This window comes from Typopeltis vanoorti, chromosome 5 (genome assembly GCF_054136105.1).
Source record: "Typopeltis vanoorti isolate ZY-2024b chromosome 5, IOZ_Tvanoo_1.0, whole genome shotgun sequence".
In the NCBI taxonomy this organism is placed as follows: domain Eukaryota; kingdom Metazoa; phylum Arthropoda; class Arachnida; order Uropygi; family Thelyphonidae; genus Typopeltis; species Typopeltis vanoorti.
In genome coordinates, this window is record NC_143553.1 from 114,883,106 (window position 1) to 114,909,851 (window position 26,746).

Genomic DNA, 26,746 nt, shown 5'->3' on the forward strand with positions numbered 1-26,746 from the left:
AGTTCATCTTTGCCCAAGTGTATATGTCACATTCAAGAAATATGATGGAATCTTTCACCATGCTTGTCATTAATAATTACTTAGTTAAATAATATTTATTAACTTTTTTGCTGGTATTATATCCAGCATCTTCAGAGCACAAAAGCAATTTGTCACAGTACGTGAAACAACATACTCCAAACCTCAACAAGTATGGCTGTATAAATTTACCATAAATCTGGGAGATGGTCATTTTAAGATCTAATTTCCAACATAAATGGTGCCGAATTAACACTTTAGTTTCTTGTGTTGTCCATTACAATTTTTTTAAACTAGTCCCACTGTTATACCAAATTGTTGTTTCATGTACTGTGACAAGGGCATGAATGTTTGTGATTGTCCTACTTAGCAATTATCCTATCTATTGCTGTGACCTGTGTCCTGATACAGTGTGAACTTTTGATGTCCACCATAAAAATTAAAAAAAAAAAATAAATAAAATAAAATCTCTAAATTTATACTGTATAACACTGAAATTTGCCTTAAGACAAAAAAGTGGGGTGTTTTAGCATATATAGAATACAAAAATTACATCCATGTTGTTCATCTACAGGATTATTCCATCTTGTTATTGTGTACATTGTATTGTTCCATCTGAAATCTGCAGGATTCCCCAACTAAATTGGACAATAGCCATAAGACATCAGCATGAAAATCAACAATAAAAAAGACAGATTATGAAAATTGGTAGGAATGTTGAAAACATCAACTGCATCCTGAATGGAAAACCTATAGAACAAGTGAAACAATTCTGCTATTTTGGCAAAATTTTTAATGAAGATGGTAAACTAAATATAAAAATAGACAACAGAATTAGCAAAGCTGAATAAATTTTTTGCAATAAGAGAGAAATTAGTCAAAAAGCTAAATTAGCTGTCTTGAAATCAAAGACTAGAAGATCAAAGAACCACAGATGAGAGTTTTGAGAAAAATTAGGGTAGTGAACAGATAGCATCAATGGCAGAATCCTATTAAAAATGAGGTTATTAGAAACTTGATGTTAGCATTCAGGAATGTCTGTGAGCAGAGCTAATATAAGGTGGTATGGACACAAATAGAATGGCAGGGGAAGAAAGCAAAACAAGTTTTGCCAGAATGGCAGGAAAACGATCCTGAATAATTCATACAGTAAAAAATGCCTTAGAAAAATAAAGATCTGACAGTATTGAAAGTCCTGACAGATAACAGATTAATTTGGAAAAAAATTGTCAATGGGAAGTTAATGATGTAAACTTTTCATGTAGTACTACAGTACTATATTCTGTATTCCCCCCACCGTAAACATCAGGAATGCAATGATGATATTGTTCTGTCACTCAGTTTAATTAAGAAACACCATTTTGTTTTGGTTTATCAGAATTCAGTAGCACTGCACACTAGGTCAGTATAGTTAGTTCTAGGTTGACTCTCCAAGGTATGCTGATATGTGTACAGATTAGTTCACATCACAGGCAGTAAAGATTTCTTTGTTTATTTGTCACGAACACTACCAAAAGAAGTGAGAGCAGGCTGATATATGACAAACTCTGAGCAGCACACCCATTGTTTTGAATTTAAAATGACTTAGCAGGACACATTTGGATGTTTATTTGTTGTACAAAGAAGACTGTAATTTCAATCATCTGAACACTTACAAGAATGTTCTGCAGCTATACACTATATAGGCAAAACATTTGAGACACCTACCTAATAGCATGTCGGTTCTCCTCTAGTGTAAATAACAGCCTATAATCTCCAAGGCATTGACTCCGCCAGATGCCGGAGGTAATTGCAGCTATAACTGTTGCAGCATTGTCCACAACTGCACCTTAGACGTTAACCCCGGATACATGGATCTGATGTCTTGCTCTACAGCATCCCAAAGAGATTCGATCTGATTTAAAGCCAGGAACCTTGGGGGACACTGGATGGTCCCAAACTCAGATGAGTGTTCCTTGAGCCAATCTGGGTGGTTGCAGCCCAGTGGAGCAATGCATTACCTTGCCAAAACAGACCATTGGCTGCAGGATGCTTGCATGCAGTGAAAGTGTGTAGGTAGCTCACAGCATTTAAGGACCTCTCCAGACACACTAACGGACCTAATGTGTCATATGAGAAGGCTCCCCAAACGATCACAGAGCCAACCTAACATGACAAGGCCATGGCCTCATGCTCTCAATGCCACACCCACACCTTCCCATTAGCTCATTACAGTTGATAATGGGATTCACAAGATCACATGACTGGTCCACTCTGCAGAGGTCCAGTTTTGATGGTCCCAGCACTAGGTGAGGTGCAATATTCGATGATGAGCTGGCAACAGTTGCCCACGTTTCCATGCTGAAAAAGTAAAATTCACAAAATCATACGAGAATGAAAGATTGTAAAGATGATACAGGTTTGGTGATGTTAGTTCAGGAGCACAAGTTTTAAGTAAAGGGATGTTCATCATAGGCCTAGAATAGTTAATATAGAGGTGAAAGAGATAGTATTAGGAGAAAGGAAAGGAATGCCATTTAGGTCCCAAAGACTCGATATCCAAACTATTCAGGATTCTTCCAATAATGCAGGAATTGGAGGAGAAGAATGATGCCAAGAGGTGCGCATTGTTTTTGAGTGATGTTACAGTGGTGCTATCTGGATATGCGAGAGAGTGGTGACACATGATTGGGTAGGAGTTGCACCTGATGGCCATGGCAAGGGACCAGAATGCTTAGCTGCCATTTCAGTAGAAGGCAAAGTTTTTTGTATTTTGCTCTTTCAAAGTCGGATTCGGATTGGCTGGTGGTCTTTTTATAACTATTGCATACCTTGTGAGCTGTGTGGGATGCTGGAGTTCTGGTTTCAAGCCACTTATGGTTTGCAGAATTCCTTACTTTTTTTGACACAAACTTGTTCGATAACCAAGGTTTTGATAGTGGGCTGTGCTTTTGGTTAGATTGGGAGATGAAGACCTTCATTCCGGTGAAAATTATTTCAGTTATTCATTTGTTACAGGGTCTTGATCAGAAGAACTAAAACAGTCAGCTTAAGATAAGAGGAGTAGAAATCACACAGGTCATCCCATTTGGCAGTATTGTAGTATACCAAAGTACATGAAGCTGAGAGTGACTAGGTGAAGTGGTGATTAAAGATTATCAGGTATTCTCATAGGCAAGTGGACAATTTGAACGCTGTCTGACAGCACATTACTCTCCTAGCTTGATTGGCAGAATTGGAGAAGGGAAAAACCATTCTGAGTTGTGGATGTTGAAGGCTCTAAGCAGGACAGACTCACTATTTGGAATGTTTATGATTAAGCTTCTCAGTCAGACAGTGGAGAAGCCAGAGCAGTTATTAGTATTTGGCAAGCAATAGACTTAACAAATGGAGTGGGGAAATTTTGAGCCACAGCAGATTGTAAAGAGGAAATTTAAGGTTTGACATTCTGTGACATGGAATGTCAGACTTCAAATATGTATCGATTCCACCCTTGTGGTCAAAGTGATGGTGTATATTGTTAAAACTGGTGTTCAGATTGTATGCTGTTTGAATTTTTTTAAAAAGTTACTTTTTATGATTTATTTATTTATTTTTGGATTTTTGTTTAGTTTTTTTTTTTTTTTATTATTTTCTGAGGGATTTTTTTTTTTTATTCATACAACTAGCAAAATTTCTTATTCTTCCTATGATTCATGAAGAAGTTGAGTAGCAGCATGTAGAGGGGTGAAGGACTGACGTGCACTTTCACATGGAGCACCTAGTTTCTTTTGTGGTGCTAAAATGCTTTCCTTTGCACACCACTATACTCTGGCTCCCTTCAAGCACATCCCTGTATACTAAGTGGCACCAGTATTATCTGGTCTGATTGGGAAGCCTACTGATTCATTACCATTGTGTTCAATCCTGTGTACTATCTTGTATCCAGCACGTAAAACTGTTTTGCTGTTATACCATCAAATTGGGGGGAGAGGTTATGATCCTTATAGTCTGTTCAGCATATCCATGAGGCTGTCACCAACACCTACTTTAGGCTACCAATATGAAAAGCAGTAGTGTTTCACCAGGTGAAGAACATCATCTACCACCTAGGGATCTGGTTGGCATTTCTTCCAAATAAGAAGGTATGCATTGTGCTGGCTCTCCACAGTTGCCAAAGTCCTATTTGTGAAAACAGTATGCATTGTGTGGAATGTGTCAGTGTTGGCTTGGGTTAGAAAGCTATATATTACACATCACTACCACTTGATTTGTGGCCCATCTAATTAAGTCTTATCATTAATGGTGAACTGGTGCTTACCAAACACTTTGATGCTTGGTTTATTTAAGTGTTCCTCCTCCTATAGCTAAGTGAATAACCATCACTGCAGTGGAGTACTCAGCTGTAATCGTTATGAATAGTTCATCTTTTACATGGCTTACCTCTGTGAGCTATCTGATATTGTGTCTGGGAGATATGCTTATATTCTACCTTTTACTCCCATTTACATATACTAAATGAAAATAGTTTCATTTACTTTGCTCTGGGGTTGAAATCTTTCAATGCATGAAAAAAAATCATTTAATATCTTCAAGAGAAAATACTTTTGCTCATTTGAATGAATTTCATTAAATAAAATGTTAACAAGGAAAATAAACTGAAAAACCTACTGATTTTGAAGTTGTCAGTTTTAAATATTTAGCAAAGGTTGCACAGATTGGTATATGTCAGTTAGTTATAAATGAAAGCTGGTCCAGTTAATACAGAAATGGACATTAATTGATGTCCACTTCATAATTCAATGATTTTTTCATTAATGATTCCTTATGAACTGGAAAAAGTGTTGCTGAATGAAGTGAAAGTGGATGTGCAGAATCAGGGAAACTAGAGCTATTAGGGGCAGGTGGGAAGTGGATATGCAGACATCAGTGAGGCAGTTGAGTAAGAATGTGTATAATATGCCTGAGCTAGTATGTAGGACAACAAACCAGAATGGGATAGTTAGTAGAAGACATCAAGATAAGGGTGGGACTAACGGACTTCTGCACTTTGTGTACACTAATGCCAGGAGCATTAGGAACAAGGAGGAATTTTTGGCCTCGGTTGACTCTTCCTGGCCACAGGTTATTGGCATTAGTGAGACATGGCTGACAGAAGATGATATATAGCTAGTGGGATAGAATGTGAAGGGTATAGTGTGTTCAGGAGGGACAGAGAGAAAATAATGGGGGGGGGGTGTTATTGATGATAGCTGATGAACTGCAGCCAAGGAGAATAGAAGTTGAACCGCAGGATAGTGAAAAGAGCACATTTGAGGCTATTTGCTGTGAGATCGAAGCCAGCAGAACAAAATATACAGTTGGGTGCTGCTATAGACCAGATGATGGAATAAATGATGGAGATAGTATGCATAGGCAAATAGACTCAATGAGCGGAAGGAGGGTAATTATTATGGGAGATTTCAACTATGGTAACATTGATTGGAAGGAGGAGAGGACACATGGGAGGAAGGAATTGGATTTTATTCGGTTATTAAGGGATAACTATCTGCAACAGCATGTAATGGAATATACTAGGGGTTCTAGAGTGCTTGACTTAGTAATTGCATCTGAGAATTTGGCTGTAACGAATATGACCATGTTGCCACCAGTTGGTGAGAGTGATTATAAGGTCTTGACTTGGGAAGTGGCTAAATGTGTGGAATTTTCAATTAAGACAGGGTACATGTGGAATTACTGGGCTGGTAAGTATGATAAGCTTAGGAGATTGCTTGGTTCAGTGCTATGGCAAGTAAAACAGCAAGGGCTGGATGTTGATAGTGCATGGGAAGTGGTTAAGGAGCGTTTGCAGGAGGCAATGGCCATGCTGCATACCTAGAGTCCAGATAGTAAATCACTTGGAGGTTAAATGGATGACACCATTAAGTTTGAGCTGCAAAGAAAGAAACAACTGTGTGTGTGTGGGGGGGGGGGGGGGATTTAAGGAGATAGGTGATTTGTAGGCACACGAAAAGTATAAAGCACAGGCCGGAAGGGTAACTAGTGTGGTAAGTAAAGCAAAAGCAGATTATGAAAGGAAGTTAGCAACATAAGTTAAAGAGAATCCCAAATAGTTTTTTAGATATGCTGGAAGTAAAAGAAAAAATGTATACAGCAGAATGATTTTAAGGAATGCCAATGGTAGGGAGGTAACTGAATCAGTTGAAATAGTGGAATTACTGAGCGAGCACTTTGCAAGAGTATATCATCCAGGTGGTGATATTGCAGGAATGAAGGAACCAATAGCTTATACAGGAATTGAGGTGAATGAAATGGAGGTGAATAGTATATTACAAAACCTTAATGTGAATACATCTGTGGGATTGGATGGTATACCAGCTCGTGTCTTACGTGAAGTGGCAAGACAATTGTCGGTGCCCTTGACCATTTTGTTTAATTTGAGTCTCAGGTCTGGTTTAGTCCTGAGGGGGTGAAAGGAGGGGAAAATAGTTCCATTGCATAAAGGAGGCTCCAAGACTGCAAATTACCGACCGATTAGCATATCAGGAATCGTTGTCAAGGTTTTGGAGAAATTACTCAAGAGAAAAATACAGGAATGGATAGATGATAATGGGATACTGTATGGGGGACAGCATGGTTTTGTGAAGGTAGATCATGCCTCAGTAACTTGCCCATGTTTTATAACACAGTGATGGCTGAACTGGAAAAGGGTAATGGGTTTACAGTGATACTGCTGGACCTTGCTAAGGCCTTTGAGAGGATACCACATGGAATTCTAATCAGTAAACTACAGCATATGGGGATGGATATAGGGTTGGTGAGATGGATAGGAGGGTGGTTGATGGAGAGAGATCAGAGAGCAGTTTATTCAGGAGTAGAGTTGAAAAGAAGGCCTGTGACTAGTGTTGTGCCACAGGGTTCTGTTCTTGGACCACTGCTGTTTAATTTGTTCATTAACGATATAGGAAGGGATCTGAGAGGAACTGTTCGTTTGTTTGCTGATGATGCAAATTTGGGTAGAGCAATAGTGCATCCACATGACGTCAAAATTTTGCAGGATGATTTTTTAATAGATTGGAAGACTGGGCTAAGGAGAATGGATGCCAGTTTAATGTAGCAAAGTGTAAGGTTATGCATTTTGGGGTGAAAAGAATAGCAGCAGTATACTATTCATTCGTGGAAGTACTCCAGGAGATTGAAGAAGCCAGGAATTTGGAAGTGTTGGTGGGCAGGGAGTTTGAAGTTTTAGCAGGGGGGGGGGGGGGGGCACATTGCAAAAGTGGCTGAATCAGCTCATCAGATCACTTGGTTACTGAAGAATACTTTGACGAGCAGAGACAAGCAAGTTATTGTTCCTCTGTATTGAACCTTGATAAGACCCCATCTTGACTACTGTGCCCAGATCTGGGCACCAGGGTTTCTTCTTGATGGGAAGGAGGTAGAGGGGATCCAGAGGTAAGTGACCAAGATGATAGCTGGTCTATGGATTGAACCTTATGAGATCAGGTTGAAGATTTGTTGGTTGCAGGGATTGGCTGATAGACAGAAGAGGGGGGATATGATTGAGACATTCAAAGTTCTGAAGGGTTTTTACAAGATTAATTCAGAGGAAATTTTTCAGAACAGGTCTGGTGGTGAGAGAACTAGGGGCCCATCCATGGAAACTGGGCAAGAGTGTGGTTAGCAAGGGTGTTAGAACTAGGTTTTTTGCTTGGTGAGTGGTGAATGAGTGGAATAAACTTCCAGTGTCTGTTGTGGGTGCCATGACTGTGAGTGAGTTCAAGGCAAAGTATGGTAGATACTGTATGGATGCTGAATAGTTGTTCTGGACATGATGTTTAGGGTCTCCCTTAATGAGTCTAAGGACTCCGTGGAGTTGCCCATAATAATAATTATCATTATTATTAATGATTCATTATGAATTCCTTCAAATACAAAAAATTTTGCATTTTAAGTAGTGGTATATCAAAAAAGGGTTTAAATAAGTAAATTAGCAATGATGAACAACCTTTGTGGCTGTTATGTTATGACAGATTGATAACATATTATTGCTGGATGATGAGCTTGAATGATTGACTACAAGGGACGTGATTTTCTGACTTATATTGTTTCACATATGCATTGCATATATCTTAGACACAGCATGCTCACTATTTTAATATTGATTTTTCTTATCTCTCATTTCTATTTGCATAGAAACGAGAGAATAACACTGAATAACACTAATTTCTGCCAATGATTATGGATTTTATTGCCAATAGCATTTGGAATCCATACCATTATCACTAATTAAAGTTATTGTTACTGATATTGGATTTATTAATTTAATCAATTTAGTTGGTAGATAGGATTCAAAAGAAATACAGAAATAAAATCTTTATATAATGTTTATTCATTCAGGGATCGTCATTTGGCCAATATGATAGTGCAGTAGAAAGTCCAATTTGCACACCACCTAGTACACCACCTCCACCACTTCCGCCAAGAGAAAACAGGACAGGAATAGATATTACAGAATTGGGTGATAGTTGTGAAAGTGAGGATGTCATGCTTCATGATGTACAGGAAGAGGTAAAAATTGCATTTAGTGAAACTGATTATGTGCTCTTGATATAAGAAATCAAAGTATCAGATGTTAGCTAAAATAGTATTCAACTCATAAAATGCCAACAATTCTGGCATTCATAATTACATAAGTTACAAATGCCTCAATTTCTTGCATATTTTCTTATAATTGTTATCTTATTTTTACATGACACCTCCTTGGAGTTGCCTGTAATAATAATTATCATTATTATGTTATGTTATGTTGGCCAATATGATATTGCAGTAGAAAGTCCAATTTGCACACCACCTAGTACACCACCTCCACCACTCCCGCCAAGAGAAAACAGGACAGGAATAGATATTACAGAATTGGGCGATAGTTGTGAAAGTGAGGATGTCTCGCTTTCCATGGAGCCTTAGGACTATTTGCATGAGACTACTCTTCACCTCACAACACTATCTACTGATGACATCTTAGGATTTAAGTGGTTATTCAACAGAAATTGGCTTTGATGGTTAACTTACTAGATTCTACAAGATCTTTAACTTTTCAGAGCAGAGTATTTGAAAGTCATGCAGTACCAAATCTATATAAGATGATCCATCTGTGCCTTTAGTAAAATTATCTAGGAATCGTTCTTAAATACTTTGAGCATTTAGATTCAATGTCATCCTCTGAATTTATTCTGCTTAAATCTTTTCATATAGAGCTGCAATATCACTGGTATTTTCAATGAAAAGAGACTGCATGGACATTGTTACTCAAAGAAATTCTGAGAAAGTTCAGTAGAGGATTTGTGTATGTCAAATTGAGTAAGTGATCTTCATTGAAAGAAATACTTCCTGATGAGTAATTACAACACTGTGACCATAGAAAACCAAAATTGTTTCATCTAAAAAAAAATATGAAACAAGTCTCATGCAGTTGCCTAGAAGACAAGCAACTCACATAAAACAGTAATAAATATTTCTGCTGAAATCTATGTTGCAGATTGTTTTTAAAGTTTACCCTTCTTAGATGTCTTTCTTACCCATATGACCTTAGTTACTCTGTATATTGGAAATTTTCTTTCACTGGCTGATATACACATCAGAGTTTTGTGCATCATGTTTTGCAGAAAAATAGCTGTCAAATCCTAAATTAATAGGGCATATAAATTCTTTCTTCTTCTTCTTCAGTCTTTCATTTAATGGAATTTGAAAGACTGTAACTGTTGTCATATTCAGTGGATAATACTCTTACAGTTCTACACCCAACAATAATACTCTGCAATAGAATGAAGGTTTTTGATCCCATACATTTCAGGCATTTCCAAACTTATTTGCAGAATCTTGGAGTTTCACAATTAGCAAAGTCTCTGGTTGTTTGGTGTACAGCAACCAGTGGCAGATGGAATCTAACCAAAGTGTGTATCACCACATAGAGTAGGATAAACCTCAAAAGTCAGGCCTCACATAACATATTGAAGGTTTTTGATCCCATACATTTCAGGCATTTCCAAACTTATTTGCAGAATCTTGGAGTTTCACAATTAGCAAAGTCTCTGGTTGTTTGGTGTACAGCAACCAGTGGCAGATGGAATCTAACCAAAGTGTGTATCACCACATAGAGTAGGATAAACCTCAAAAGTCAGGCCTCACATAACATATTGAAGGTTTTTGATCCCATACATTTCAGGCATTTCCAAACTTATTTGCAGAATCTTGGAGTTTCACAATTAGCAAAGTCTCTGGTTGTTTGGTGTACAGCAACCAGTGGCAGATGGAATCTAACCAAAGTGTGTATCACCACATAGTGTAGGATAAACCTCAAAAGTCAGGCCCTCACATAACATATTGAGACCAAACACAGTATGTATTCCCTGGAATGGTACTTGCCTTCTCCATAGAAGCAGTTTTAAATATGAACATCTCTTTTAAAAGAAAGTTTAGAGCCCCTGTTACTGTTCAGATTTAAATTGGAATGAATGACTGCATGTCTATCCCAAAAGTTTGAGAGATTCACATCCTGTGTAAATATCAATGATTATCTGGTTAATGTGGTTCTTGTAGTATGTGATGCTTCCTGTTATAGGTTAACTGACTGTTCTGTTTTCCTTGTATTTTTTCATTTTTGAACTGCTTGCTTGTTCCACACTGTATGAATATTCGTTTGGTAACTTTCAGTAGAATAGAGATTCTAGAGCAGGATGTCTAGATTATGTAATATATACATAATACAATCTTTTGTGGGCAGGAGTCACAAAAAGTCCCTACATGCATATCAACGTGTCCATAGACATTTTGATATGCCATAACATTTTGGGGTGACTTCTTTTCATAAACTACTTCTGTTGTGTGTCTGCTACAGTTATTTTTCTTTAGTTACAAAATCAACTTCATAATATGGTTGGTGAAAATATATCAACTTTTTTTTTTTTACATTAGTATCACCATTCTATTTCTTGTTTCAAATTCCCAGTTTCCCCTCAACAATATTTTGTAATCTACATTTGACTTATGAAAGTTATTTTACTGTGATTCATTTTTTTTTTCATATGTTTTTCTTATTTTGGGTTATTTTTATCTTCATCATCATCACGAATCATGGGCTCATTGCCCGTTGATGTCTGATGCCAGTTTCACTATCTTCTTCCACCTTTCTTTGTCCAGTGCACAATGTCGCAGTTTTTGTACACCCATTCCACACCAGTCTTTTATATCGTCTATCCATTCTCTGTATGGTCTACCTCTTCTGTTTAAACCATCCAAAATACCAAACATAAATGTCTTTATCTTCCGGTCGTCACTCATTCTACAGATGTGTCCAAATAATTGCAGCTTTCGTTTTATAATCTTCTGCATTAGATTCTGTTTTGGTTGTATCTTCTGATAGAGCTCTTCATTGGTGATTTTCTGTACCCATCCTATTCTTAGAATCTTCCTGCAACAAATTTTTTCAAATGACAAAATTCTTTTTCTTGATTCCTTATTTATTACCCACGTTTTAGATCCGTACAGTAGTACACCGCTGAAGATGCATGTTTCCAATACTCTTAGTTTTGTTTGCAGACTGATCACTTTACTTTTCCAGATTTTATCCATGGCCTTCAGATTTGTTCTTCCCTTTGCAATCCTGATCTTTATTTCTTTTTTACAGTCATATGTCAGTTTACTTCCCAAATATGTGAATTGTTCTACATTTTTTATATCAGTTCCATCCACTTGTATCTTTTGTTTCATGTTCTTCTCACCAAATACCATTGTCTTTGTTTTTTCAAAGTTCATAACAAGTCCAAATCTCTTCCCTTCCTCATTTAACAGTTTCAGTGTTTTTTGTAGTTCTCTTTCGTCTTCTTCAGTAATAACAATGTCATTTGCAAATCTCAGATTGTTAATTCTCATTCCATGTACAGATATTCCTTTGGCATCTTCTTTCATTTTATCCATTGCTCTTTCTAAATGTGCGATGAAAATGCTTGGTGATATTGGGTCTCCCTGTCTAGTACCTCTGCTTGTTTTAAACCATTTCCCCAAATCATCACCTATTCTAACTGCTGCAGCTACATTCTGGTAAACATCTTTTAATATAGCTATTAGTTTTTTATCAATTCCATAGGATTCTAGAACTGCTAATGTCACTTTCTGGTCAATACCGTCAAATGCTTTCTGAAAGTCAACAAAGCAAGTATATATGTTTTTGTTTTTTCTCCTAGCTTTCTCTGCTATTAACCTCATTGTCAAAATCTGTTGGATTGTAGTTCTATCCTTCCTAAATCCTGCTTGCTCATCTGCAAGGTATGCTTCCAATTGTGTTCTCAATCTTTCTGTCAATATGATCATCATCACTTTACCAAGGTGACTTATCAAGGCAATTGTTCTATAATTTTTACATTCTAGCTTATTTTCTTTCTTGTATAATGTAACTAATATTGATTTCACCCACTCCTCTGGCATTTTCCCTTCTTTCCATACCATATTACATAGTTGGTGCATTTCTGTAACCATACTTTCACTACCATATTTAATCATTTCTCCAGTAATGTTATCGTTACCAGGACTCTTGTTGTGTTTTAGCCGTCCTATTGCTTTTTCTACCTCTCCTCTTAAAATGTCCATATCATGCTCATTACTTGGTGGTGATATCTGCTTCAATTCTTCAGTGAGTTTCCCAATGCTATCTGAATCTAGTTTTTCTTCATATAACTCACTACAGTATCTTGTCCACTGCTGTACAATTTTTTCTTTATTCATCAATACTTTGCCCTTTTCATCTTTAATTGTGGTCTGTTTTGGTTGCCACTTTCTATTAATGGTTCTGATCATTTTGTATACCTCCCTTGTTTTATGCTCTCCATAGTACTGTTCTACAGTTGAAGATGTCCTCCCACGATGAGTCTTCGGACTCCTTGGAGGTATCAGGAATAATAATAATAATAATAATATTGTTGCGTTGGGCTTCTAACCATTTCATTTTATCCATTCTGACTGCTTTTTTCACCTTATTACACTTTCTTCTATATTGCTCTTCTATTTGTTCTGATGTATCCCTTCTTATCTTCAACATTCTTTTCTTATTTTTATCTTGCCGAAAACTAATGATGATTGCTTCTTATTTGAAATCTCTACACTCTTGTATTCTGAACTAATCTGAATATATTATTATGAACCACTGTGAACAGCCTAAAATAACTAATCAGGTATGATTTTCGCAGATATTCTTGATATTCTTGTTTTAATGGCATTGAGAGTCATGGCAAAACTTGAATTTTTTTTTTTTTCTCCAAAGGACCCATTTTGTAATTGAGCTGTAGCTTAATTTATCATTTAAGAGATACATCCAGAAATATCTCCTATCATTTAAGAGATTATTTAAGAGATACTTCCAGAAACATATCAAGGGAGGTAACATATCACCTGCATCAGCTTTCATATCTTTTCTTAAATTCGTGTGTAGCCATTTCCTTTATCCAACTCAGTTGTTGACCAATTTTTCTAGTAATTTTTCCATCACACATGAGATACTGATTGGTCTTTAATTTGCTACTGCAGTCTTAGAAACCTCCTTTGCAAAGGAATTATTTTGCCCTCTTGCCACTCCTTTGGAATTCTTACCAGAGCTGAGACTTAAATTAAAGAGCCTAGTCGAAGGCATTGCCAGTTCCCTTGCACATTCTCACAAAAACCTGGCTGATATCTCATCTAATCTCACAGCTGTATTTGCATTGAGATTCTTTAATATCCTAAGAACCTCCACTTCATCCACCTCTGTTCTCACATTAGTGTGTCACATAGATTAAAGCAGTAACCTCACTAGTATGATATACCCTTGCAAAGTGGTCACTCAGTAACTCAAATATTTTATTTGCTTCTGTCTCATGACTATCATCACTCATTAAGTTTAATCTTTGTCATTCTCTCTTTTACTTGCCACATAACTAAAGAACTCTTTGGAATTTTTTTTGGCCTGCTTGGCTAGATTCTTCTCATAATCTGATTTTGCCTTCCTGCCATGCTGGTCACCTTTCTTTTTATATACCGTCCACAGTACTTTCTTCTTCTGCAGCTCATGCTTAATGATATTACTAACTCCTACCTGATTAATCCTGCTTACCATAGGTGTACAATTTAATACTGCTTCCTTTATATGACCCTTAACTATATCCTATGCACTACTAACATCCTTACCCTGCAGTGTTTTATGCCATGGTACAGATTTAAACTTTTTCCTGAGCATGTCATAATGACCTGCCTTGTACTTCAAATATCCCTTCTTGATAGAATATTCCTCATGTTTTACAATTTCCCAAGTCAAGACTGCATGGTCACTTTCATCAGTTGGAGGCAATGTTGTCACCTTGGTTATGAATAGCTCTTCTGATTCTATGACCAGGTCCAGTAGTCTCCCACCCTCTAGTCCCCTCCATCACATGCTGCTGCTGACTTAAGTAATTATCTCTTAGCAGGTGCATAAATTCTATTTCATTCCTGTCACATGATCTTTCTTCCTTCCAGTCTATATCTGCATAATTGAAGTTCCTGATAATAATCACTCAACCTGTACTCATTGTACTAATTTCGCAATGCATGTCTTCCAGATTATTTGTGGAACTTCCTGGCCTATAGCAACAACCAACTGTATATCTTTTCTTACTGGCCTTAATCCTAAACCAGACTGCTTCAAATGAACAGCCACCTTCGCACCTGTCTTCTATTCTTTTTGGCTGCAATTCATCTGCTATCATCAGTGGTAGTCCTTCTCCAATCCTGTCTTCTCTATCTTCCCTGAAAATACTAAACCCTTCACGTTCAATCCCTGTAATGACATCTTCTGCTGTTAGCCAAGTCTCACTAATGCCTATAACTTTTGGCTAGGTTGCACTAACCAATGCCAAAAACTCTTCCCTCTTGTTCCTGATACTTCTGGGATTAGCATATAGAAATTGCAGCATCCCTAATATGCCCCAACCACCTTTACTTCCTCAATTGACTACCTTATTCAATATTTTTGCTTGAAAGACTACATTCTGCACTTGTTGGTCATTCTCACTCATTTGCTTCATGGGTGCCTTCACACAAACACTCTTCCGCCCTAATTACTTAAATTTCCCCGAATTTGCACTTCAGCATGCTCAGTGAACAAAGCTCCCTCCAGACACCTAACTATTCAGATGCAGTCCATCCGCATTGTAAAAATCCTTCTTTCCATCAAACAGAGACCACAGATCCACAAATTCTACATGATTCCTTTTGCACAATCTATTTATAGACTCATTGGCTATTAATGTACTCCTCCTCAGTTCACCTCAATCATAGCATATAATAAATTTAGTTTAATCCTTTATCCAAGTGTAAGCAAACAAAGTTTGCGCCTGAAGTGTCTTCAGGACTGAGGCAACTCGTGGTAAAGGGGTAAAGGTGGACCAAGCTCTCATCACCCCTTGTCTTAGTGTCTCCCATAATGCAAAGCACAGCTCCTTGACATATACAATGCTACGCATTAAGGGAAGGGCCACTACCCTGACCGGTTTCGACCTTTATTGAGGTCTCGTCAGTGGGAGCCAGACCCAGAGGTGGTGATACTAAGATGGAAGCAATGGAGAAGTCATATTTACCTATACGAGTTGCCAAAAGGTGGCTGACCTTATTACTAAATCACTCTAGATTTAGAGAAAGATGTTGAAAGTCCCCCCCCCCCCACACACACACAGACTTTGTTTGTTTAGTTTAATCCTTTATCCAAGTATAAGCAAACAAAGTTTGGGTGGGGAAAAAAAAAACTATTATAGTCTAACCATGTGGGGAAAACTCCCAACATCTTTCTCTAAATCCAGAGTAATTTAATAATAAAGTGAGACACCTTTTGGCAACTCGTATAAGTAAATATGACTTCTCCATTGCTTCCACCTTGGTATCACCACCTCTGGGTCTGGCTCCCACTGACGAGACCTCAATAAAGGTCGAAACCGGTCTGGGTAGTGGCCCTTCCCTTACATGTCTGCAAGGAGATGTGCTTTGTATTATTGGAGATACTAAGACAAGGAGTGATGAGAGCTTGGTCCACATTTACCACGAGTTGCCTCAGTCCTGAAGATACTTCGGATGCAAACATATTCTATTTTAGTCAGTCTTTGGAAGAACGACGGTATGTTGCGGCATTCGATTGGAAAAAGCCTAAGTTCGATTCTTGTCATGAAGGGAGGAATCTTTATATGGACTTTTTCAATCGAAGGTGAGTTAGCCGATGTCATACGGAGGTAGCAGGGTTTTCCCCTCCTGGAAACTCTGGTTTTTCACCCCGCATACAGACAGATCGGCCCTTCAGAATGCACGCAATTTTCAGACAAAAATTACTAGCTGTGGTAGTGGTGGTGCTAGGCAATAGATGGCGCTGATGTTGGTGATTGGTAGTAGAGAATCGGTGTAGTGGTGGAGACAGTGAGTTGTATAATAGGTGTCATCCCGCGATGAGTCTTCGGACTCCTTGGAGGTGTCATGATAATAATAATAATTTGTTGCATTCTCGTCACCTAACAGACACTCACTTTTGAAACACTTAATGCATGCCCCCCCCCCCCCCCCCCCCCTCAAGTTTCAATTTCCTTCCACATATTCTTTAATTTTCTGGGCCATAGCCATAAACCCACATCTCATCAACTGCGATGATGCTCTTGATTAAATTTGGATACTAAGCAACACAATCTTTGATCCTCTAACAAACTGCAACTCAATAATCTTTTTGATCCTGAGTGAGGAGTCTTGGCATTAACTTTACAGTAGTCCTCTTTGTTTCCAAATCGTCCATCAAAATTTGCTGGTAGGATCCAGCTGAGATTCCTGTTTCACATGCTAGATGATGAACAGTAATTCAGCAATTGTCAATCACCTTTTCTTGAAAACTAGCACCATTTCATCAGTGTGAGATGGCATCAGTTGTGCAGAGGGTCATCCTCAATCAAATTTCAACCATCTTTAAGCTTTTTGAACCACTTTTAATATCTTTGAGCAGTTTAAGTTATTATCCCCATAAGATGTTTTAAGCATTTATGATTTTCTTTGGCATTTTTTGCAAGTTTATTGCAAAACTTGATGCATTCACTTTCATTAACTCCTGACATAAGGGCACTTTAAAAGGGAAAAAAAAACAACCATCACCACAAAACAGTATGCTAGCGTGTCCAGTTTTTTTTATAATAATTGTCTGAGAATTTTTCGGTAGACTTCTTAGATGATAAATAACAGTTTAGATAGTGCCCATTCTTGTCATATACCTGATTTTTCATTAAACCATATCTACCTATGTATCCTTCATTAATAATTGCTGACTGAAAACTTGCATATGGACTGCTTCCCGGAATGGCTGTGTAGCGTTGCCCGTGTGGTGATTTGGTTGGAGTCATGTGAGTAATCTTGTTTGTACATCTTTTAACTAATGCATGCGTAAACCTCAAGCTGATAGATCTAGTTGGCTATTGCAAAAAAATAGAGATCTGCATGTAAACTTTGGCGTAAAAATGTGTGATCGAAATTTGGAGCGGTGTGTTAACATCATATTTTGTGTAAAAATCGGCATAACTGCTACTGAAACATTGGAACTGTTGAAAGTGGCATATGGTATGGATGCTCTGAAAAAGTCAAGTGTCTTTAAGTGGCATAAGAGATTCAAAAGTGGACAAGAAGATGTGGATGACGAGCCCGGAAGTGGGCAACCACAAACAAACATGAAGGATGCAAATGTGAACAAAGTGCGAGATTTGGTACAGTCAGACAATTAAGTGTGATTAATGGCTGATGAATTGCAAATGAATCAAGAAACAGTCAGGGTGATTTTAACTGAAGAATTGGGTATGCGAAAGATTTCAAAAGAAATCATAACAATGCACGAAGCCATAGTGTGCTCATTGTGAGAGTAGTTTCTGGCCAAAAAATCAATTACCAAATTAGGTCATCCTGCTTATTCACCTGACATAGCTCCCTATGATTTCTAGCTGTTTCCAAAATTAAAGACTGCACTAAAAGGATAAAGATTTTCTGACATCGTTGATATTCAGCATAATGTGATAAAGGAACTCGAGAGTATTCTGGAGAAAGTTCCAGGCCTGTTTCCAAAAATGGGAACACAGTCTAAATCAGTTATAAATGTACAAGTGGACTACTTTGAAGGTGAGAGTAGCCAATAATGTATAATTCCAGGTGCTTTCCGGGAATTAAATTGTCACACCTCACATTTAATGTGCACTTTGTCAGTGTATATCATACTAGTGTGAGAGAACATCTAGAAAGAAGGCAAATTCTAGAGGAGTATCAGAGCTGGGACATTGAATAAGAGTTGTCTGGAAGTTAATAAGACGATAATGTATAGTTCCAAATGTAGGTTTTTTACAGGTGCTTTCTGGGAATTAAATTGTCACACCTCACATTTAATGTGCACTTTGTCAGTGTATATCATACTAGTGTGAGAGATACATGCAACATCTAGAAAGAAGGCAAATTCTAGAGGAGTATCAGAGCTGGGACATTGAATAAGAGTTGTCTGGAAGTTAATAAGACGATAATGTATAGTTCCAAATGTAGGTTTTTTACAGGTGCTTTCTGGGAATTAAATTGTCACACCTCGCATTTAATGTGCACTTTGTCAGTGTATATCATCCTAGTGTGAGAGATACATGCAATATCTGGAAGGAAGGCAAATTCTAGAGGAGTATCCGAGCTGGGACATTGAATAAGAGTTGTCTGGAAGTTAAAAGACTTTAGGAATGGATGGCAGAATCTGCAGAGGAGTTAATGATGCTTTTGCCATGGTTATAGGATGAAATTCTTGTAGTATTGGGGAGGGTGCTTCTGAATCAGAATGGTGTCAGGGTGGATGTTTCTAGTTGGGGTGGGTCTGTATATCTTAAATTTATTAATTGTATTATTGCAGACATCAGTTGGGAGAAGAATACAGGATTAGGTTAGTGAGTAATTTTATTCTGTTTTATGGTCTCCAGCAGACCTTGTCATGTGATAATAAAGAAAATTTTCATTGATGTATGAGTACAATTAAAACTAATAAACTGAATCTGTGTTGCAGCATTTCTTGATGTAAGACAGGATCAGATCTGTTCACACCTTGTTTACTTTTATTTTCAAATTGCTTCAAGAGCCAAAACAGCTACAAATGAACACTTAAACTAATATTTTAATATTACTAACTTAGAATATTGGTAACTATGAAAAGTGTGCATGTTTATTTAAAAATTTCTTATATGACAACATATTTTTGGATTGTTGATTGGGATTCAGCACCCTGAAATACAACAGAAACACATAATTTCATTTACAAGAAAAGTTTTAATTGCTGACCATTGTAATGGCAGTGGAGGAAAAAAAAAAAGTATTGCAGGATTATCTTGATTAATACACCAGCTGCATTCTTGAGTGAAATTTCATTGGCTTACAACTTTAAAAATCTTAGTTTTAATGCTTGAAAAAAATTTAAGAGGATTTAAAGTTTAAATAAATGAAATAGTATAAGACATTAAAGAATACAAAAACATGAATCAATATTTTTATAGAAAGGCTAAAAAGGCACCTTTTCTTGATTATTCAGTTGTATTTATCTGATGGTTGCAAGCCAAAGTTATCTAGCTTTGAGGAATCTTTCTGTTCCCATAGGGCCAGATAGTGTGATGAAGACTAGAGGACCAAACACTGAATCATTGTTGGATGGAAGTGGCTAATTCTTAGCATGTCAGAACAGTCATTTCAGTGCATTCCCAACATGGTTCATTCTTAGAAATGAGGTAGATGCTGACATATTATTTTTCTGTAGTTTTCACTTATCTCTCTCTCCACTCCCAGATCCCTTTCTTCTTCCATTTTCTTCAGTGGCCAAACATTTCCTCCATCCCACCACAGCAAAGCAATAGATCAGTATTTTGCATGTTTACTTTGCATAATTCAACTTACATAGCCATTTTTATTGATATATCTGATTATTACTAGTTTATTTCTTAAGGGTCCAAGTAATATATGAGGAGAGGGCAATGAAAAGTTCTGATAAACACCTACAACAAAAATGATGTTAAAGCAACTGATATAACCACAAAAAAGAACATATCTTAAAACCCTTTAACCTCCATTTTTCATCAAATTGTAATAATTTGTTCTTTTTCTTTTAGGATATGTAAGAAGGCATTTCAGAGGTTTGAAGAAATTCAAGGACAAAGCAGCACAGGCTGTCATCAAGTTTTTCATACTGCAAGAAAAGTCCGTAACTAAGATTCACCAAACTTTGTGTGAGACCTTAGGGAACTGTGCCCCAGCATATCCAACAGTTGCCAGATGGATGGCCAAGTTTAAAACTGGGCATCCTGAGACAACAGATGCCCCCCCCACACACACACACAGCAATTACACCTGAAAACATCGATGCAGTGCATGATCCTTGAAGATAGGCAAATACCAGCCAAAGACATTGCAAAGACTCTGGGAATATCCAGGGAAGGAGTTGGGGTCATTATCCACCAACATCTGGACATTCAGAAGCTCTCAGTGAAGTGGGTCCCTAAATATTTGAATATTAACCAAAAGAGAGAATATGTGTTGACATCTCAAGGGAGATTTTGGGTCATTTTGAGAAATCAGTTGCAAATTTTTAAGCTCATATTGTGACAGCCATACCTGGCCCGTCTGTTAATGAAACATGGCTTCATCACTATGACCCAGAGACCAAAACAACAGTCAGTGGAGTAGTGCATAATGCAAAATCATGGTGCAACGTGACAAAATTTCATACTGGCCAGGGCTGTTAAACAAAGTTCCTATTGTTTTTGCCAGGGAACCAGGCAAACTGTGGAAGTCAGTTACTAGAACAAATCCCAGAACACATCTCAACTTACCATCATCAGAGTTCAAGATTGGTACTATTTACATAAGCATCAACTGAAAATAAATGGAACTACCTGAAGAATTAGATGAGCACCAGTTCATTATAATAAGTGTGACTGAAAAAAAGAAGAAAAAAATGAGATCTTTCTAAGTAACAAATACAAAATGTTATTTTCAGACAATAATAACCAGAGAAAAGGAATCAATAAATCAATGAACGAAAAAGTAACTATAGTATACAATACTAAATACGAGGATAATCTTCTTGAATTGCACCCAATATCAAGCACAGTCATGTGTGCAAATATCAGAATGGAGAACTGGACAATGAGACTTAATTGTGACTGTGGTCCTACTGAAGGTTCTATTAAGGAAGAGGCAGAAGTAGAGGAATTTTTCGAAATAAAATGGAGATGTTCTGCAGAAGGCATCTAATACACCAAAAAAAAAAAAAAAAAAAAAAGGAAAAGTTGGTCCTTGTCAGAGATCTAAACAGTAGAGTAGGAAATGATTATTAGACATATAGAAATGTTTTGGGAAAATTTAGAGAAAAGAGAAAGCTAATTATTACTAATGCCATGTTCTGACATAAAAATATGCACAAATTCACATTTAAAGAAAATTCAAGAAATAAGAAGAGTCTCATAGACTGATACTGTTGATAACAAAGCTTTCCCATTGATTCCTGGGGATTTGAAATTGGAAGTGATCACATTTAGTTTTGAGCATGATAAAATTGAATTTCTAACATATTCTTTTCATATTGAAAAGAAGAGTGTGTTTAGAAAGCTTCAATGTGAACTGTAGACTAAAATGCACAATGTTATTTAAGTAAAAATGAGAGTTTCAAAACAAGAATGAAACTTAGATTCATTTCCAAATCCTGAAGAAAACATTGGTTAATTTAGCCAGAGGGGCATGTGGTGAGGTTGTTTGCAAAGATACGAAAATGAGTGGACTCAGGAAGTTAAAGAGACACAAGAAAAAGAAGGAAGTGTATTGAAAATTTCTGGCAAGTAAGTCAACTTGTACTCTTAGAGAATGCAGAGAAAAATGTAAGAACCTGAATTACTGTGTAAAACTAGCTATACAAAAGTCATGAGAAGACTTTTTGTAAGAATGTAGAAAATAAATATCAGGAAGGTGGAAAATATTCTGGAGGCTATTGAAAAAGCTTAGAAATGGAGGAAAGAGTACTATAAAAGGAATCAGAGATGAGCAAGGTGATATGAAAACTGAAGGTAATGATATTCTAGATGTCTGGAGTAATTACTTTGTAAGATTGCTAAATGAAACAAGGAGTGACAGCATGGTGGTAGAAAACACTCAACAAGAATATAATCAGGAATATATATATATATATATATCAATACTTGAATTGGAGAAAGGCATCGAAAACCTGAAACGTGGAAAGGCAACTTGGAGTAGATAATATACGACCCGAAATGCTCAAATATGAGATTATGAAAGTTTTATAATGGCTGCAATTCAGAAGGCCTGGTCAGAGGATCAAATACCCTATGATTGGAGTAGAGCTCTCATAGTATCTATCTATAAAAAGGGAAATGAAACAATGCGAGAATGCTGAGTGTTCTTGGTAAGATTTATGCAGGTATACATGAGAAATGCTAAAAAAAATGTGCCAGGGATACTTGGTGAAGGACAAGCTGGATTCAGGACAAATACAGGTAGGATTTTACTTTAAGGCAATTAGTTGAGAAATTGTGGGAATATAACAAGGATCTGTATTTTAGTTTCACAGATCTGGAAAAGGCATACGATAAGGAGCAAGAGAAAATCTGTTAAAAAAACTGCATTTATATGGTGTAAATAGAACATAATACCAAGTGCTACTCATTCTATGTTTGAGTTCTAAGTCAGCAGTTAGAACTGAAGATGGTTTGATTTTAAATCAGGTGTGAGATAAGGATGCACATTATTCCCACTGTTACTTATTATCTATATGGATCACATTATGAAGGAAAGCAGTATATTAAACCTGATATCAAAATTGCAGATGTTAATCCCAGCACTTTATGCAGATGATGTTTTACTTCTAAATAAATCCAATAGAGCTTCTGTAGCTCAGTCAGTATATATACCCAAGCATAGGCAAACAAAGTTTGTGCCTGAAGTAGTTCAGGACTGAGACAACTCGTAGCAAAGGTGGACCAAGCTCTCATCACTCCTTGTTTCAGTAAAGGATTAAACTAAATTTATTGTAGTCTAACCAAGTGGAAAATAAACTTCCAACATCTTTCTCTAAATTCAGAGTAAATTAATAATAAGGTGGTTTGCCTTTTGGCAACTTGTATAAGTAAATATGACCTCTCCATTGCTTCTGTCCTAGTATCACCACTTCTGGGTCTGCCTCCCACTGACGAGACCTCAATAAAGATTGAAACCGGTCTGGGTAGTGGCCTTTCCTTTAATGCATAGCATTATACATGTCTGCAAGGAGATGTGCTTTGCATTATGGGAGATACTGAGACAAGGAATGATGATAGCTTGGTCCATCTTTGCTACGAGTTGCCTAAGTCCTGAACTACTTCAGGTGCAAACTTTGTTTGCATACACTTGGGTAAAGGATTAAACTAAATTTATTATTACTGAGAAAGTTTAGTGGAGTGAAAAGATGGCTGCAGTGGTAGTATCATATTAAAAATGAGGATATTAGGAAAGAATTGGCATTGTTAGCATTCAGAAATGTGTTATCAGAGCTAATTTCAGGTGGTATGGCCATTTAAATAACATGGGAGAGGAAAGATTAGCAAAACAAGCGTTCTTTGCCAGGTTAACAGGAAAAAAAGAAACAGAAGAAGACCAAGACCTAGGTGGATTTGATACAGTAAAAGGTGTCTTAGGAGATAGAAATATAAGATCTGATAACATATTAATTTTGAGAAAAATTGTTGGACAGAAGTTAGAAATTATATAACTTTTTCATGTAGTACTATCATAATATCCTCTACCCCCCCTTCCCTTAGGATACATATCATGAATTTGATAAATGAAACAAAATTTGACCTCTAAAGTATTAAAGTATTTTAAAATATTATTTTTATGACTTGATCATCTAAGTGGCACTCATAATTGTATGAGTTCAAGAATTCTCTTAGAGTTGTCTTGCCTTTTTATATTCTCAGTTTAGATGATTACATGCACTACTAGTAATGTTTATAATAATGTTGGAGGTTTAATGGATTTTTTACAACACTCAGAAAGGATTAAAAAGAATTTAATACTTCCTATATTTCGTCCTAGTCACTAGGACATCTACGGGGATTACAAAAATAACTAATGTAACATAACACAAATATCATACAACACTAAGCCCAACCACATGGGTGACACTAAAGTCCTATCTAGGTGGAGCGCCCTCTAAGGGCGGTTGTAGGTGGCCTGGAATATAAAGTAGGATCTCTGGTGATGAGTGTTTCCCAAATTTTCGGAAGCTTAATGCAACCGTATTTATTAAGATTTTGTTGATTTCTAAGAGCTGCTGCTGCTTCTAAGAATAGTCTCTCTTTCTTGAATTTGCTGTGATGAAGCATGGTGGTTTTCTTCCATGATACTCTGTGGGTGGTGTCCAAGACATGGTCAGCCAAGCCTGAATGGTCATAGTTGTGTTTACAGATGTAAGACTTGTGTTCCTCTAGGCGGATGGATGCTGATCTGCCTGTCTGTCCAGCTTACAGGAACAGGGTACTTTGTAAACTCCAGGCAGAGAGAGAGGAGGGAGCTGATCTTTTGTAGAACGGATAAGGGTAGCAAGTTTGCGGTGGGGTTTATATGCTGTGTGTGTGTGTAGGTTGTACTTTTTTAGAATCTTGGCTATTTTTTCGGATGTGCCACGGATGTAGGGTATGGTGATGGCATTTTTAAATTCTTGTTGACGAGAAGGACCGGGAATGGGAGAGGAACTAATTATATTTTTGATACTGTGATCGCTGTAGCCATTGGAGAGGAAAGTGTTGTGTATGTAGTTAAGCTCAGTAGTGAGGGCGGTTCCACTGGAACAAAGATTGTGGGCTCTCTTGGTAAGAGTTTTAATAATGCCATATTGTTGAGAGGAGTGGTGGTGTGAGAGTTTGTGAATGTATCTGCCTGTGTGTGTGTGTGGGTTTTCTATATACACTGAAGGCAAGTGTGTCATTAGGCAGGCATGTGACTAAGGTGTCTAGGAAGGGTAAACAATTGTTCTTTTCCTTTTCCATAGTAAACTGGATTCTTGGATGTAGGCTATTGAGATGACTGAGGAAGGAGTATAATGTGTCTGGGCCATGAGGCCAAATAAAGAACACATCATCTACATATCTTAGCCAGATAGAAGGTTTGAGTGGGGCTGAGTCTATGGCTCGTTTTTCAAAATCTTCCATATAGAAATTAGCAAGGGGGGAGAGAGGGGGGGAACCCATGGCAATTCCCTCTATCTGCTTGTAGATTTTTGTTCTTCCAAGAAAAATACCCAGATTTAATGGCAAAGGAAAAGAGATCTAAGATGTCAGAAGGGAAAACTTTTTGTAAGAGAGATAAGGTGTCAGTTAAGGGAATATTGTAAACAAAGAGGAGATATCAAAGCTTACCAATATTTCTGCTTTATTCAAGATTAAATTTTCTGTGAGGGCTTTAAAGTGGATCGAGTTTTTTATATAGGAAGTGGACCTTCCAGTAAGGGGGGGTCAGAGAGTTGGCCAGCTGTTTAGACAGTCTGTAGCAAGGTGCATTGGTGGCATCTACTATAGGTCTGAGTGGGGAATTGGGTTTGTGGATTTTTGGTAAGCCGTAAATTCGGAGGGGACGGGAGCGGAAAGGTTTAAGTTTTTTCGTGATGTCAGGGGGCCAGGAAGATACTTTTTTAAGTAAGATTTTTACTTTTTTAACTTGTGTTTTTGTGGGGTCGTGTTCTAGCGGGATGTAGGTAGCGTGATCGCGGAGGATAATATTCATTTTGCGATTGTATTCACTGGTATTAAGAACGACTGTGGCATTACCCTTATCCGCTCTGGTGATGACGATACTTTTTTCTTTCTGTAATTTCAGAAGAGCTGTGCATTGGGCATACGATAATTACTTTTTGGAGGTGAATAATGAGCAAGGATGTTGGCTACGTCAAGTCTGATGTTGTTGGCTATCTCCGACGGTAAGCTACCGATCCCACGTTCGATGTTAACCATTACATCAAGCACCGGCACTTCCTTTGGAGCGACGGCAAAATTACGGCCGAGGCTAAGTGCGCTGATGGCCTCATCATTGAGCCTTTCGGAAGAGAGGTTTACTACTGTCTGGAGCGGTTGAATTTGTGGTTGTGGTTTGTCTTTAATCAGGTTGTTATATTTCTTGACATGTTTATTTTTTATTTTTTGAAATTCTTTCTGTGCGGAGGTTTCCGAAATGCCGGAGAGAATCGACCAAAGCTCAGGGTTAAGAACGTTGGAGAGCTCTGAATGTAAGGAGCCAATGGCGGCGTTCGTCACTGAGAGGGTGGCACGAGTAGAAGCGATTTGCTCGCGTAGTAATGCCAGGCTGGCATGGTTATATATCCAGAGTGCTTTTTTGGAATGGAAATTGGTAGTTTAGTTTAACTCAGTTCGGTACTACTCTTGTATCCCGACATCTTTTTAAAAAGGCCAGCCTATTTAGTTGCCTAGATAGTCGTAGTTTTGACTTACCGTATTGCTTGGATTTGCGTGCTAAATCTTCTCCATGAATTATTAGAATTCGTGTATGGAGGCTTAAATGCTGTGAAGACATAATGTTAGAGGTTTAATGGATTTTTTACAACACTCAGAAAGGATTAAAAAGAATTTAATACTTCCTATATTTTACTATGGAAAAGGAAAAGAACAATTGTTTACCCTTCCTAGACACC

General features: G+C 37.4%; 1 protein-coding gene across 1 annotated transcript in view; it reads left to right on the forward strand.

Annotated features, from left to right (window-relative positions):
* The window catches only part of LOC150106740 (rho guanine nucleotide exchange factor 11-like), an 837,747-nt gene that overhangs the window by 185,513 nt on the left and 625,488 nt on the right, over positions 1–26,746 (forward strand). The window contains exon 11 of the mRNA XM_090393466.1: positions 8,377–8,547. Coding sequence (XP_090249592.1) covers positions 8,377–8,547 — 171 coding nt within the window. The remainder of the gene's footprint in view (positions 1–8,376; positions 8,548–26,746) is intronic.